Source organism: Aptenodytes forsteri, unplaced genomic scaffold (genome assembly GCF_000699145.1).
Source record: "Aptenodytes forsteri isolate BGI_AS27 unplaced genomic scaffold, ASM69914v1 Scaffold209, whole genome shotgun sequence".
NCBI classification, from domain to species: domain Eukaryota; kingdom Metazoa; phylum Chordata; class Aves; order Sphenisciformes; family Spheniscidae; genus Aptenodytes; species Aptenodytes forsteri.
Genome location: NW_008795034.1, coordinates 754,909 through 768,520, shown reverse-complemented (window position 1 = coordinate 768,520; position 13,612 = coordinate 754,909). Strand labels below are relative to the sequence as shown.

General features: G+C 41.9%; 1 protein-coding gene across 1 annotated transcript in view; it reads left to right on the top strand.

Moving 5' to 3' along the window:
• The first annotated feature begins 1,869 nt into the window (after positions 1-1,869).
• The window catches only part of RNF43 (ring finger protein 43), a 58,968-nt gene continuing 47,225 nt past the window's right edge, over positions 1,870-13,612 (top strand). The window contains exon 1 of the mRNA XM_009276388.1: positions 1,870-2,106. Coding sequence (XP_009274663.1) covers positions 1,870-2,106 — 237 coding nt within the window. The remainder of the gene's footprint in view (positions 2,107-13,612) is intronic.

Here is a 13,612-nt window from a genome sequence, read left to right as displayed (position 1 = left end):
CCCAGCCTGCCTTCCCCGGCGGTCGAGCTGAAGTATTTATTCTTAGCTTTATTTTTTCTGGGAGAAGGGCTTTTCCGCGGAAGCTCTGGGGGCTGTCCGGCGGCTGGCAGCCCCTGCGCCGGCTGGAGGGATTTGCCTACCCGATAATGGTCAGGCAGCCTGCCGGGCTTCGCTGCCGGGTCGCTGCTGATGTTCCAGGTTTTATTTTCCTTCGCGCTCCCCGCGTTTAGAGCCGATAGTTGCGTTTGCTGTAGCGAGAGGAGAGACTTTGGTATTTTAAAGGAGTTTTTCCGGAGTGTTTTTGGGTTCTTTCTCAGGTCTGTAGATTACATGCGGACACTTCACTTTCAGCCATGCCTGCCCCAGGAGCTTTCTGTCTGCAGTAATTTTCTCCCTTTGATCTTGCTGCATTCCCTTTCGGGCTGTGGAGCTCCACTCACACCTACCTGCCTGCTGCATGTGCGCGAGAGAGAGTTCCTTCTCTTTTTTTAATATTTTTTTATTACAAACACCAAATTTTTTATTTTTTTTTTTTAAAAGACCAAAACCAAACATCATCAGACCCACACAGTTTTCTTAAGCTACTGGAAATAACTTTTGCCTAGGATTTACAGCAGCATTTCCATCTGTCCCGGCCCCTGCGGACTCCAGCAGGCACACTGCCTAACAGGTTTGCAGATCTTTTTTCTTGGGTTTTTTTTTTAAAATAACTTTTTCTCTTCATGACTGTGTGATCACTGTAACTTTGGTTTTAATTGAAAATATCCTCTGTCTAAATTCTCCCAGTTATGAAGACTCCTCGATACGTTTCATGTGACCTTTGGGCAGACCATGGAACTTTATATTTTATTTTGTGGGGCCTTTAGCCGGGATCTTCTTAATGTGTGCTTGGAAGTGGTCATACAGGAACTGAGGCGTGCACAGAAATAGCGCGAGAGAAACCAGATATGCTGTAACTTTTTGCTTGATACCTGTTTGGCTTGGTATCTAAACTTTTAAAGCGTTTTGGGGCCTTTTTATTTCCTGGGAACTTGAAACTATGAAGAGAAGCTCCGTGCTTTATTAATTATCCTCGAGAACTGCACTCAGAGTCAGACTCTGAACGTGGATTGCTAGAAAAGTAAAGTCGATCTCCAAACTTGGATGAAGCACTTCTGGCACGAGAAGGATGGAAGGGATCAACTCAATTTGGAAGAGAACGGTACAGAAGCAAACTTTCTTTTCACCGTAAATTCAGGAAATACCTCCTGCATAATTTCTGAGAAGGATACCGACAATTGCAGATAACGTTCAAGGTGAAGAGCTTGAGCTTATCTTGTGGGAAATGCTGGCAAGAAGGTGAGGTGTCTCTCGAGGGTATTTGAGATGGATGTTCTGAACCTGTGGATCTTCCTAACTCTTGGGCAGGAGACACGAGGACACCACGTCCATGGGGAGATCTCCCCGTGCCTCATCTCTGTGGGACTGACGAGTTCCTAATGCTCCCCGGTATTTCTGTATAGCTGAACTGATTTCTTGCTTGCAACCTGTTTTGCTGATCTTTCTGGATTTATCTGCTGGAGGAGGGACTCATAATTTAGGATTTTTTTTTTTAGTTTGTTGGTTTAAAATATGCCTTTGAGCTCCCAGCGGCCTTTGAGCACGTGGCACCAAGGAAGAGAAACGGTGATGGCGAGAACCGGAGAAGTTGTCTGGTAAGCAGCGCTGGCGGTGACTGAGCCCCTCGCTCCTCTTCCTCCCGCCTCCCTGTCACTGGGACCGTGCGCTCGGAAACCCAACGAGCTTTGCCGACGGCTGGAGCCCACCGCAGGGTGAGGACGCGTTCCTGAGCGGTATGTGTGGCCGGAGCCCGCTGCTGCAGCTGGTAGCATGAGTGCTGGCCCCCAGCTGCAGCTGGCTGTCCTCTGGCCTTGGCTGCTCATGGCGACCCTGCAGGCAGGACTTGGCCATACAGGGCTGGCGCTGGCGGCGGCGGTCGAGTCGGAGAGGTCGGCGGCGCAGAAAGCCATCATTAGGGTGATCCCCCTGAAAGTGGAGCCAATCATACTGGAAGGGGAGTTTGCAAACGTTGCTGAGGTGACTCCAGCTGAAGGAAAACTGCTCCAGGTAAGAGCAGCTTTATTTTATCCAACTCCATCTGCCTTGCCTTCCCGTTCCTATGCTTTTCCCCCTTTTGTCTCCTTGCTGCTTCAGCTCCCAGCGCACCGCATTTGATTTTGTTTCCCGACTGCAGATTTACAACCGAAGCAATGAGGCATTTTTTATGTGAGCTGTCCACCTGTGTGTTTTGTTCCTTTGTGTTCGTGCTCCCCAGCCCTGCACACTGTTTTGAGGCAGAAGGGATCGTGCAAATGGTTGATTCTTCGTTTGGTCATGATCTGTAGCTGTGCTTGTATTAATGTTGAATTTTGGATGTGGTCGGTTGATCCCATGAAGATTATTGCGTATCTTAATTGATGTTATAAAGCTGAGTGTGTCGAGTCACATGTTGGGACGCTAAACATCTGACAGAAAACATGATTTTTTTTTTTTTTTTGTGAAATCCATAAGGTTTTCTACACACTTCTGCTGATAGCTGGGGTTCTGTTGCAGCTGAAATAACACATCCAGGCTTTGCCCACCGGAATTACCGACCCTGCTAGTTGTTGTCTTGTGTATGGCCTGTACCTGAAAGTTGAATTTCACCCATACAGTGGTTCCTGTGGTGTCACCACCATGGATTTTTATAAGTGAAATTAATGCTGGTTTCTAACGTTAACTAAGGAGGGAGCATCTGAACATCTCGCCATGAGGCGCAGATGCTGCTAAGGGACAGAGCTGAGCTATTCGGTGAACAGACCCATCTCTTGCATATGCTAAGTTTTGAGCTCGGTTTCGTGAGACCTGGTGTGTACTCTCTCGTTTCTGTTGGTAGTTTGCTTGGCAGTCACGTGCTTTATTCTCGAAAACAAAAAATGACAAAATAGCCTGCATTAATATTAAATCTTAATTTTTGCATGGCTTTTTCCAGTCTTGACTTTCCAAATGTGGTACGTTGTAATCTTAATTAAATTTGTAGCTTGGAAATTTAAATTAAAGTAATAAATTTTGTATAGTCTTAGAAGAGAAGAAATACAGTTGAGCCAGCTTTTGAACATGGTCACCTGCCTGAAAATGAAAATGGGCAATTTGTGACATTTATAAAGCCTGTTTTTCCATGCCTTTTGAACTACTCAGAACAAAAGCTATGCTGTAAAATTATATTACCAGGCTAAAAAAATATCTTAGACAAATGTACTCAAGGTCCTGTTCTGTCGTGAGGCAATGTCCAGGAAAGTCAATATTTATTCCTTACAAAAACTACAGCGGTGTTGCAACTGAGCACAAAGTATAGAGTGTGGACCTTTTCGAAATGAGAAGATGATAACCTCTATTGTGTGATGTGTGGATGTTTTTAACCAAATCCAGTGATACAAAGTGGGATTTTTGTATCGCCTGCCGTCCCAGCAGCGCGAACGAGACGTTTTGAATACTAAGCCGTGAATAGTGTCAGATTTACAAATGGACTTCGTCCTTTAAAATCATCCTCAAAATGGAGAGCGTTGGGGAAACACTAATCTAATCTGTTGAGTTTGTGTACACAGATACTGACCTGCACTGTATATGTTTTTAGGCCTTGATTCCGCCACTATGTGTGCGCAGGTGATCGTTCCTATTCCCTATCCCGCTGAATCCAGTGCGGAAAATCATCCGGGTCTGGTTTCAGATGGCAATGTTGGGATCGGGGGGTCAGACTGTGCCTTCTGCAGCAGGATGTTTGCCCGGTGCCAGGCACCGTGCTCTGGCAAAGCTTAGTCAAGTGTACCTATGACCTCTCATGTATATCTTATGGTGTAGTTTCTAATTCTGCCACTACATATCGAAACTCAGAATTTAAAATGCCATTTAAAATTGTTTGGATCCTGATCCTGCAGTAGGTTCCTGCCTCTGGAAAGACAAAATGGGAAACGGAGCCATAGCTGTTAAGGTACAAAGTAAGTAAGAAATTAATGGGAGGAACTATTTTTAGTTTGCATTTAGATAGTCGGATAGTAAGTACACCTGAATTAGGCTTTATTGGGACATCTCATTTTACATGTGATTGTCAACATCCCAATCATGCAAAAACGTTAGGTCACGTGCTTAACTTTGATGTCATTGGAACTCTTATTTAAATAAATAAATAAATAAACTTAAGGCTATTCACACATACCTGCACAATTGGTTCTTTATATGTAATTTAGGTACATAACATGATTATCTTTACAGTTAATGAGTTAAGAAGTCTAATTTTTACACCATTTTTGGATAGGTCTTCTTACAGGTCAGACCCTGTAAGATGCAGTCAGCCCTCATGCCCATCGCAGGAGAATACAAATGGCAGAGCTTAGCTTGGATGAAGAGTGGATGGCCCAGTCCTGTTTTCAAAGGAATGCTCTCTTAGTTCAGTGGTATAATAAGATTGCTTAAGGATAAGTGGTGCAGAGTTAGCCCTGTATTCAAGTAAAGTTCTCCTTAACTTACAATTATCTTCATACTGTTCTGGTCAATATATTTTTAGAAATACATTCTTAATTTAATATAGAAAATCCTGCATGTAAGTGGTGGAGCCTCACCACTAAATGTAGAAGTACATTATCCTGCATGTAAGTGGTGGAGCCTCACCAAATGTACTTCTACCAGAACATTTTTATGGTTTCATTTCTCCCTGCCATATTCTCTAGGGTCATCTACAGAAACAGACTTTGATCATAGTGTGCTACATTCTTAAAGCTAACTTTAAAAATACCTTCTTTACCTAATAAAATAACCCCAATGTCAAATTCTTCCTCACACTCCTTGCCCCTGTGACCGGTTCTTCTGGGAAATCTCTGGATTTTCAGTTTTGCGGGTCACTGAACAGTGGTGGGTGAGCGCGTAGATGCCAGGCAGCTGCCCGGGACCTGCCTGCTGTCCGCACCTTTCAGTTTAACCCAGGCAGTGTTACCTCTGGCACTCCGCACGATGCAGTATGATGCAAAGGGAGAGGAATTTCTCAAGTACGCAGAGCCACTTAAGACTTTATAGGTCAAAAAACCAACACCTTAGACTTGTTACAGAAATCATCTTCAAGCTTGTTCAGAGCTCAAGCTTGTTCAGATAGCACATGCTCTAAGCATTAACTATTGCTTCACACAGGAGAAGTAGTGTTGTGAAGTTGTTTGCAGTTTCCAAATGGCTGGAAGTTTAGATCTCTGTTGAGCTTACTGCAGTAGCCTGGACTTCTTCTGAAAAGTCCCAAACAATGATATTTAAAAAGAGATAAGTAAACTCAAACTACTGTATTTGCTATAGAGAAGGCAAAGCAATCATTAATCACCAATCACCTTACATGCCTACATGTAGAAAAAACATGTAGATATGCAGAACAGTGGAACAGTCTTCTTATTTAGCAGGCAAAAGTATATAATCAGTTTTCCCAACATGCATTATTTTATTGCAAGTCTCACAATACTTTGTTACATTTCCATATAATCTTAGCGGTCACATAATTAGGTGATTGTAGGAGAAAGCCAACTTTCATTTACCCACTGAGCACATTGTTTTAAATTATGACTGCAGGAAAAAACCTTGAGAACACAGAACAAGCTCCCTAAAGGCTCTGAACCCCAAAAGCAAGGATTATCCCCCCAAAGAAATAAATTATTTTAAAAACATTGTTTTACAATCTTCTATTTAGGGTGGAATGAGTGAGAATTAGAGGAGGATCCTGAATCATCATTTTTTAGGTGTTGTGTACAGTTCAGAAGCTGAAAACCAAACATAGATATATTCAGAAAAGAAGCGTGGTGTGTGTTCATAACAGCCATGATAATTAACCCTTGAAATCGCTGCAGTGAACCCAACGTGATCATCCTGGAAATGGAGAATGTTTCCAGTGTTGCAATACATAGTGCTGTTGGAGAATTATAATCACCTACTTAACTGCTTATAGAGGGTTACTCTCCCCACCCATAAGAAAGTAAATATATTAGTAGTCTTCTATACTACTAGCTCCTGGATCAACAAAAGGATGTTGAGTGCATAATGTTGACAGAGATCAAAGAAGTGGGAAAGTCTAACCAAATGATAATGGGGACTTAAATTACCTGTGAATAAACTGGTCAGATAGCACAATAAGAGTAAGTTCAAAGAAGCAATTTCTGCCTCTTGGAACAGCTAGTACTAGAGTACACAGAAAGGTATTCTTGACTTAGTGTTAAGTAATGTGCAAGAACTGACTCAAAAGCTAGCAATAATTGAGCCACTTGTATTGACTGCGGCATAATAAAATTCATTGCCTAAGTACCAAAAAGTGGAACTCTGACACTGGCCTTTAGAATGGCAAATTGCACTAAAGTGAAACAGTGAGATGAATGGCTCTTACGGCTTAAAAAAAATATCTTTAGATGTGACATAGATACTGCTCAGGAAAGTAGAAGCAGTCTTGGGAAACGTACAAAGCATTGAATCAAAAAGGCAGTAGTAACCCAATACAAATACATTGGTAGTGTTCAAGAAACCATTTGGGCCAAACAGATCTTTTAAAAAGTGGACGTATAGTATTAGCATGGGATTGGCATAGTATATAGTATAACCTGCAGTGTAGATTAGTATGGTATTAGTATTCGTATAGGATTTAAGCGTATCTGAAAGGTGAGCCATTAAAATCCAGACGCAGAGTAGGGAGTCTCAGCTAGAGTTAGCTGCTAGAAAAAGCTGAGCTTAGAGGCTGTTTCTGAACTTCCATCCCTCTCTTGAGCATATGCAGAGGCTGAGTTGGAGCTTTGCATGGTGTGTCTTCTTTCCTGATCCAGAAAACATGTGGTGGGAAACTGTTCTCTGTTTAAGAAGGAGTTTGAAGGACTTTAAACCTGAATCTTCCAGCTCCCCAGTGCACCATCTGGTGCTGGTCATAGTCCCAGTAGAATTATTTATGACACATGTAGGTGTAGACCCATCCCGAATTGAAGACTTTCAGCACTAAAAAGGTCACGGATCTGGAGGCCCAAGTAATTACATGGGGCAGGCATAAATAGGAGAAACAAACCCAACTGCAGCAGAGCAAAGATACGTGGTCAGAAGGCTAAACCAACAGGGCTGGAGTGAGTGACAGTCAACACAGGACTTCTGGCCACGCACACCCGTCCTGGAATATATCCAAAGAGAAAGTGGACATTTCCCAAAGATAAGCTGGCAGAGGGGTGAGATTACAGGAGAAGGGAAACGGGCCTCAGTCATTCCTGTTGGCTGTAGCCAGGATTTTTGGGCTGAACGGTTCTGAACCATTAGGGAAATTACTTTTTGTTCTGTGCCTCCATAAAGCTAAAGGTTTGGTAGGCATTTCGTGCAGATTATGGAAGGCTATTCTGAATTGCATATGAATTCATTATTTTTAAATGAAAACTTTCAGAATTATCAAAATAATACAAATGTCACAAACTTTGTATGATCAAAGGGAGCTCTGTTGTATTAGACTTTATTTTGAACAAAAATTGGCATGCATTTTTATATATTATACCTCTATTTTTCCATGCATAGAGCTCTCAAACATGCCTAAAAGCTTTCTGTGGACTTTCCCCAAAAGTCTGTCTTACTCTGAAAACAAACAAGTTTTGACCTAAAAGGAAAAAAAGTAACAAGTGCACGCAATGGAAAACGTGTAGTGTAGTTTGATCTTCAGGTCTGTCTATCTTCAGTATAAAAATCTGTGCTACAGGGATTTCCAAGAGTCAAATATATGAAATTCTGGTTTGCAAACAAAGCAGAGTTGTAAGCTGAACCTCGGTACAGGGATATATATCACACTTGAGCAATGCACATTCATATTTTATCACCCTTTTGGGCCTCCCTCCATTCTAGGTCTTGAGATTAGCTATAGACAGGAGGACAGGGTATAAAGTAGGCATAAGTGGCGTGGATGGTCGTGGTGGTCTCTTCTGTCTTTGAGTTCTGTGATTTATTTTTTTAAATATCTGTTTATTTTTCCCTTATTTCAGTGGCTGTAAAGAACAGGAAGCGTTGCACTGCCTTTCATTTGCCCATAGCACTTTCAGTCTGCATTAAGGAATCGTAATCACGTCTCATGCTTCGGAGCTTCAGGCTTGCTGCCAGCACGGGTCAGGCGGGAGTTGGCCAAGAGTCCTCTTGGGACCTTTTCACCTTTTCTTTAGGAGCATCAGGGATTGGCCTTACCTCGAAACAAGGCGCTAAAACATATGGGTCAGTGTTCAAAAGTAGTAGAGAGGATATTGTTTTACAAGTGCTTAGGTTGTATGGGTGCACAAGATGGAACAGATCGCCAGATTTAAGTGGAAGACTCTCTTCCCCCCTGCAGCCACCCCGTTCAAATTGTCAGAAATTTTGGGTGTGTATCCTCTTCCTCTGCAGCTTGAGACATGAATCATCTGCCTGGATCAACGGATGTATTCTCACCTCGTCACTTCCCTAACCCTAAAGGGGCTAGTTAAGGGCATTAGTGGCCCTTTGATCTCTCTTTTGTTCTCCATCTCAGTAATTTGGGTTAATCTAATGCATATTACTGTGCTCAGTATCAGGATAGTGGCAGAAATGTAATGGTTTGTCATATACAGAAATTCTGACTACATAGCTGAATTAATTCCTCTGGCCATAAACTCTATGAAACAGATTAAAAGTTTTTGTACCAAACTCATTTATGATATGTGTTCATTTCAAATGTAAGTAAAGCAGTTTGGGGATTAAATTGGCTATTGTTTTGACAAATGGTATGTGAATTCTAGTTCAAAATTACATGAAAGAACAGAATGTAGACTTCCTACTTCTAAAGCACTTCAGCAACTGTTGTTCCATGGGGTCTTTGTTCAGCTAGGTAGATTTGCTCAAGACTGCCGGTGCGTCGCTGTAGAAGGGATACATACACTGCAGAAACTTGGAGAGAAAGGCATTGGGATTGAATTGGATCCAGATATAAAAGATGAATAGCAGTCCAGTCCTGTTACAGACGTGAAGCAATTTTCCTTACCAAGGCCAAAAAGCCCAATAATAGAGCAAAGCAGGTGCAGTGAAGACAGTGGCTGAAAAAGGATTTGGGGACGTTGCCACATGGTAGAAGAGACAACTTGAGGAGATATTCTAGGTAGTGAATGGAGAAGGTTGGTTCTTCCATTAGTTGAATTTTGTGCAGGATCTTGGGCGAAATGTTGATATTGCTTTTGGATTATTTAAATATAGGAAACAACTTTAAGGATATGAAAGTCAAATAACAGAGTGCACTGTGGCAGTTCCTGTGGCTTTGAATTGGAAGTTAGTGCTTAGCAAGTTAGTCTCTTTAGACCACCATGCAGCGTAGAAATACAGCTTCAGAAACCCTATGTTGACTATGTTTTAAAGTAGTAAGAGAGCTGACTTATGTATATCTGTTATTGCATCAGTCTTGAATCATGTTACTTGCAAAATTATCTTAATAACTTCTATTTACTGAGACAGTTTTATTCCAAAATAAGTGGAACCTCACAAAGATCCTGAAGAGATAAGAAAGAGTTCCCCCTCTTCTACTTGTCATGCTGTGCCTCAGTTATTCTTTCATTCCATAAATGTCTTATTTGAATGGTAGTCCTCATTTGCAGCCGTGCTGTGGGTGCACATATATCCCTGAATGTCAATGCCAGAGACTTTTGTTTAAACATTTCCCTAGGGCCACAAAACTCCTGTCTCTGTCCTCCCCATTACCCTCTATTTCATCTGGTCTCATTCATATAAGCTTAAAGACACCCCAGGTCATATAGTTCCCCTCAGCTACTTTTTTGTACTCATCTACTCTCCCAAGTTTCTTTTATCTTTGCCCCTTACATTTTCATCTTACTTTTTCTCAGAACAATGTTTATTCTTGTTATTTTTCTATATGTGGTCTTCTTGGTCACTACTGGTGCACAAAATGGTTTAGGCTGTTGCCTGGCATCATTTGCCTCCAATACTTTGCCCTCCTCCATTCTTCTCTGTGACCATCTGGTCTTTCTGTTATCTCCTTCAGAGTAGCTCTGACATATGTTTTGTCACTAAAGAGGAAGACGGCTGTACAAAGAGCTGTTGTTTGTAAACTTTGTACAAAGTATGTACCTCCATGAGAGATGCGGATATCTGATTTGTTTGGGTGATGGACGAATCCCATGTACTTGTACAACATGCAGGTCCTATAAGCCCTATGTTTGAAAAGATCATCAAAATAATTTATGCAGGTTCTTAGTTGAGAAATCACCGTGTGCCATTTCTGACAGTAGCACCTAGTTGTGGCCTGAGTTGGTGCCAGCACGTGTCGTTGTGCTCCATCGCTGACTGCCTCTTTCATGGTTGCTTTCTCTGTAAAGCACTTTTCTTCCCTGAGAAAACCAGCCATAGCTTTCTCTTGCTGAAGACACCCGAGTGGAACATCTTGGGTCCACATGACACTGCAGAGCCTTCAACTGGCCGGTAACTTCTTGTGGGCAGAGGGAGATCAAGGGGCAGGAGATGCAGCGGTTATGGGAAGCTTCAACTACATCCATTACACTTCAGTGAGCTGCTGGACAGGGGACCAAGAAGGGGAGAAGCAATGCTGGCCGTGGCCTTTTCCAGGATCTCATTCAAGATCTTGCTTTTGAAAAGCTGCTCTGTAACAGTGACAGTAACATCCTTGCAGTTGGCATGAAGGTATTTAAGGACACTACCGTAGGAATTAAGATCAAATGTACCTCTCAAGAAATACTTGAAAAATGATAAAAGGATATCAGCATACCTAAACATAAGGGTAAGAAAGTATATGAAAGCATCCTGAAAAAGCAAAAATTTTGGTAAAATGAGAAAAAGAGGAACAAGCTAAAAACACAGTGAAAAGAGGAAACCAGAAATAGCTTGCAAATGATAAAGTAACTAATACTAGATTCTTTTCAGTCACATCAGAAGCAGAAAGCTTGCCTGACAATCTCTAGGACCTATACAAAATTTAAATATAAAAGATGCACTTAGGGCAGCTAAACCAATAGCAGGAAAATGAATGCAATTATTTTTGTGCTTTCATCTGTCTCAAGCTGAAATGTCTGTAGGTGAGATGGTGATGTAGTTAGACAAAACTAATATTATCGGTCACCGGGATCAGATGGTATTCACCCAAGAGTTGTGGAGGATGAAATCGCTGAACTATTAACTGTGTACATGAACTCTTATTTAAAATCACTGGAAGGTGGCTGATGTGATACCAGTTTTTCTACGGGCTCCAAGTCATCCAGAAAAGCCCAGACCAGTATGCTGTAAAGTCTGTATGGAGTAAGTTGGTAGAAACTATAATGCAGAGTATAATAAGTGGATTGAAGGAATCAACAAACCTACCAGTTGGAAAGGTCCAGCTGAACTTCCAAAATGCCTAAGTCCCTCAGCAAAGGCTTTTAAGGAAACTAAGACATGGAATAAGAAGGAGGGTCCTGGATAAATAATTATTAGAAGATAAGCAGATGGTAGGAATAACTGGTAGATTTTCACAGTGGAAGAAGCTGATGACTAGTTCTGCAGGCCTGTGTGCTGGTAGCCATGCTGTCCTGTATGTTTAATAAGCACATGGAAACTGAGTGCTTGGAAATGTTTTAGAGCTTTCCAATACATTAACTAATTTGAAGTAATGAAGACAAGGATCAGCTATGAAGCATTGCAGAAGAACCTTATGAGACTAAATACCATAAGGAGATGCACATGGAAAATCAGCCATTTCTTTACATTAAGGTGATGGGCTCTAATTTGTCCATTACCACTTAGAAACTCTATCTTGTGATTATAATATTGTTCCATGCAAGTGTCAGCTTAGTACTTGGTGGTTGTCATGAAGACAAAGAGAACATTAGGAATGAAAAAAAAAGAGAATAAAACAGAGAATATCTTTAAGCTCCTGCAGACGTCCGGGATACATCCACATGTTGAATACCGTGTGAAGTTCCGTTCCCTACACCTCTAAAAAAGATGTAGCAGTATTGGAAGAGGATTGGAGAAGAACATGAGGATAAGAAAAAGTATAAGATGTGTTTCATACAAGGAACAACTAACTGGACTAAAACTCTTCTGGCTGGAAAAGAAGCAGCCAAAGGGTGATGTGAAAAAGATCTAGAGAGTCATGAATAGGGATTGACTGTTAGTCTCTTAAATAATGGGGCATCACATGAAGCTACTAGCAGCCAGGTTCAAAAGGAAGTGCTCTTCATACACTGTACAATTAACCTCTGAAATTCCTTGCTGCAGGAACTGCTATGGATGCTAAAAGTTTACAGCTGAAAAAACACTGGAACTAATGAATGGCAGTAGACTCCATCACTGGCTATTAAATAACTGGTCCCAGTTTTGCCTCAGGAATTCTATAAAATGCAGCTTGTTGGAGGCTTGGAGAGTGTCCTGGGGAGAAGCCCTACATGCTTGTGCTGTTCTTACTTCTCCTTCAGAAATCCATTGTATGCAACTGTCAAAGCAAAGATCATGGGCTAGATGGACCTTTGGTCTGAATCCACACTACTGTTCTTGTATTCTTATCTTCTACAGAACACCTTTTCAGCCGTTAGGCCCACCACCGTCAGCACCAGCCCTTCCAGACCACCTCTGCTCTGTTTGGGCAAGTCTCTGTGGAAAAACTGCAATAAGTACATCCTTCACCATCAATTACCGACTCGGACCTCAGCTATTCATTCACCTAGAAGGCACCATACAGTTCCTTGGCATCCATTATCGTGAATCTCCTCAACATGTAGCCCTCAACTGGTGCTGTGAACCAGCATTTGATGCCCTTGACACTTTGGCTTTCATATCTCCCTGGGTGTACCATTTTTATCCCTCGTCACCCTCAATCTGCGTGATCCCATCAACTGTGCTCTTTTGATGGGATAGTAACCATTGTAATTTAGTCATGTATGCCCCCTGCCTTTGTCTGTTCTTTAATGCAGTATTACTCACCTAATGAAGTATCAACCCAAATGTTGCTATAGGTTCTTATTTTTCAGAGCAATGCCTGCTCCTCAGAATGGCTCGAGTTACTCTGTGTGTTCTGACTTGCACTTGTCCATCTTTGTATCCAGCCATGCCCTGCTCACTTACAATCTGAAATGCATAAGTAATGGAGGAGAAAAGCCTGTATTCCTTGAGAAATAGCATCGTAACTTCAACCCCAGTGGCAACAGAGGCAGACAGTCCCATATGTGAATAGGGCCAGGCTGGCTGTATCTTATGAACATAGGACGAGATGTGGACGTTCTTGGTCATAAACCTTCACTACTAATTCTCATCTTTAATAGCTTCATAGCTACATTTGGCCTTTTCATGATGGTCATCCTCCATAAATTTGTTGTGCCCCTTTGGAATAAAGCCTATCTTCCTGTCTGGCAGGCGTACCAAGGTGACTTTAGGATTTCTCAAGATCTTATCATAGAATCATAGAATCATAAACGTTGGAAAGGACCTCTAAGATCATCGAGTCCAACTGTCAACCCAACGCCACCATGCCCACTAAACCATGTCCCTAAGCACCTCATCTACACGTCTTTTAAATACCTCCAGGGATGGGGACTCAACCACTTCCCTGGGCAGCCTG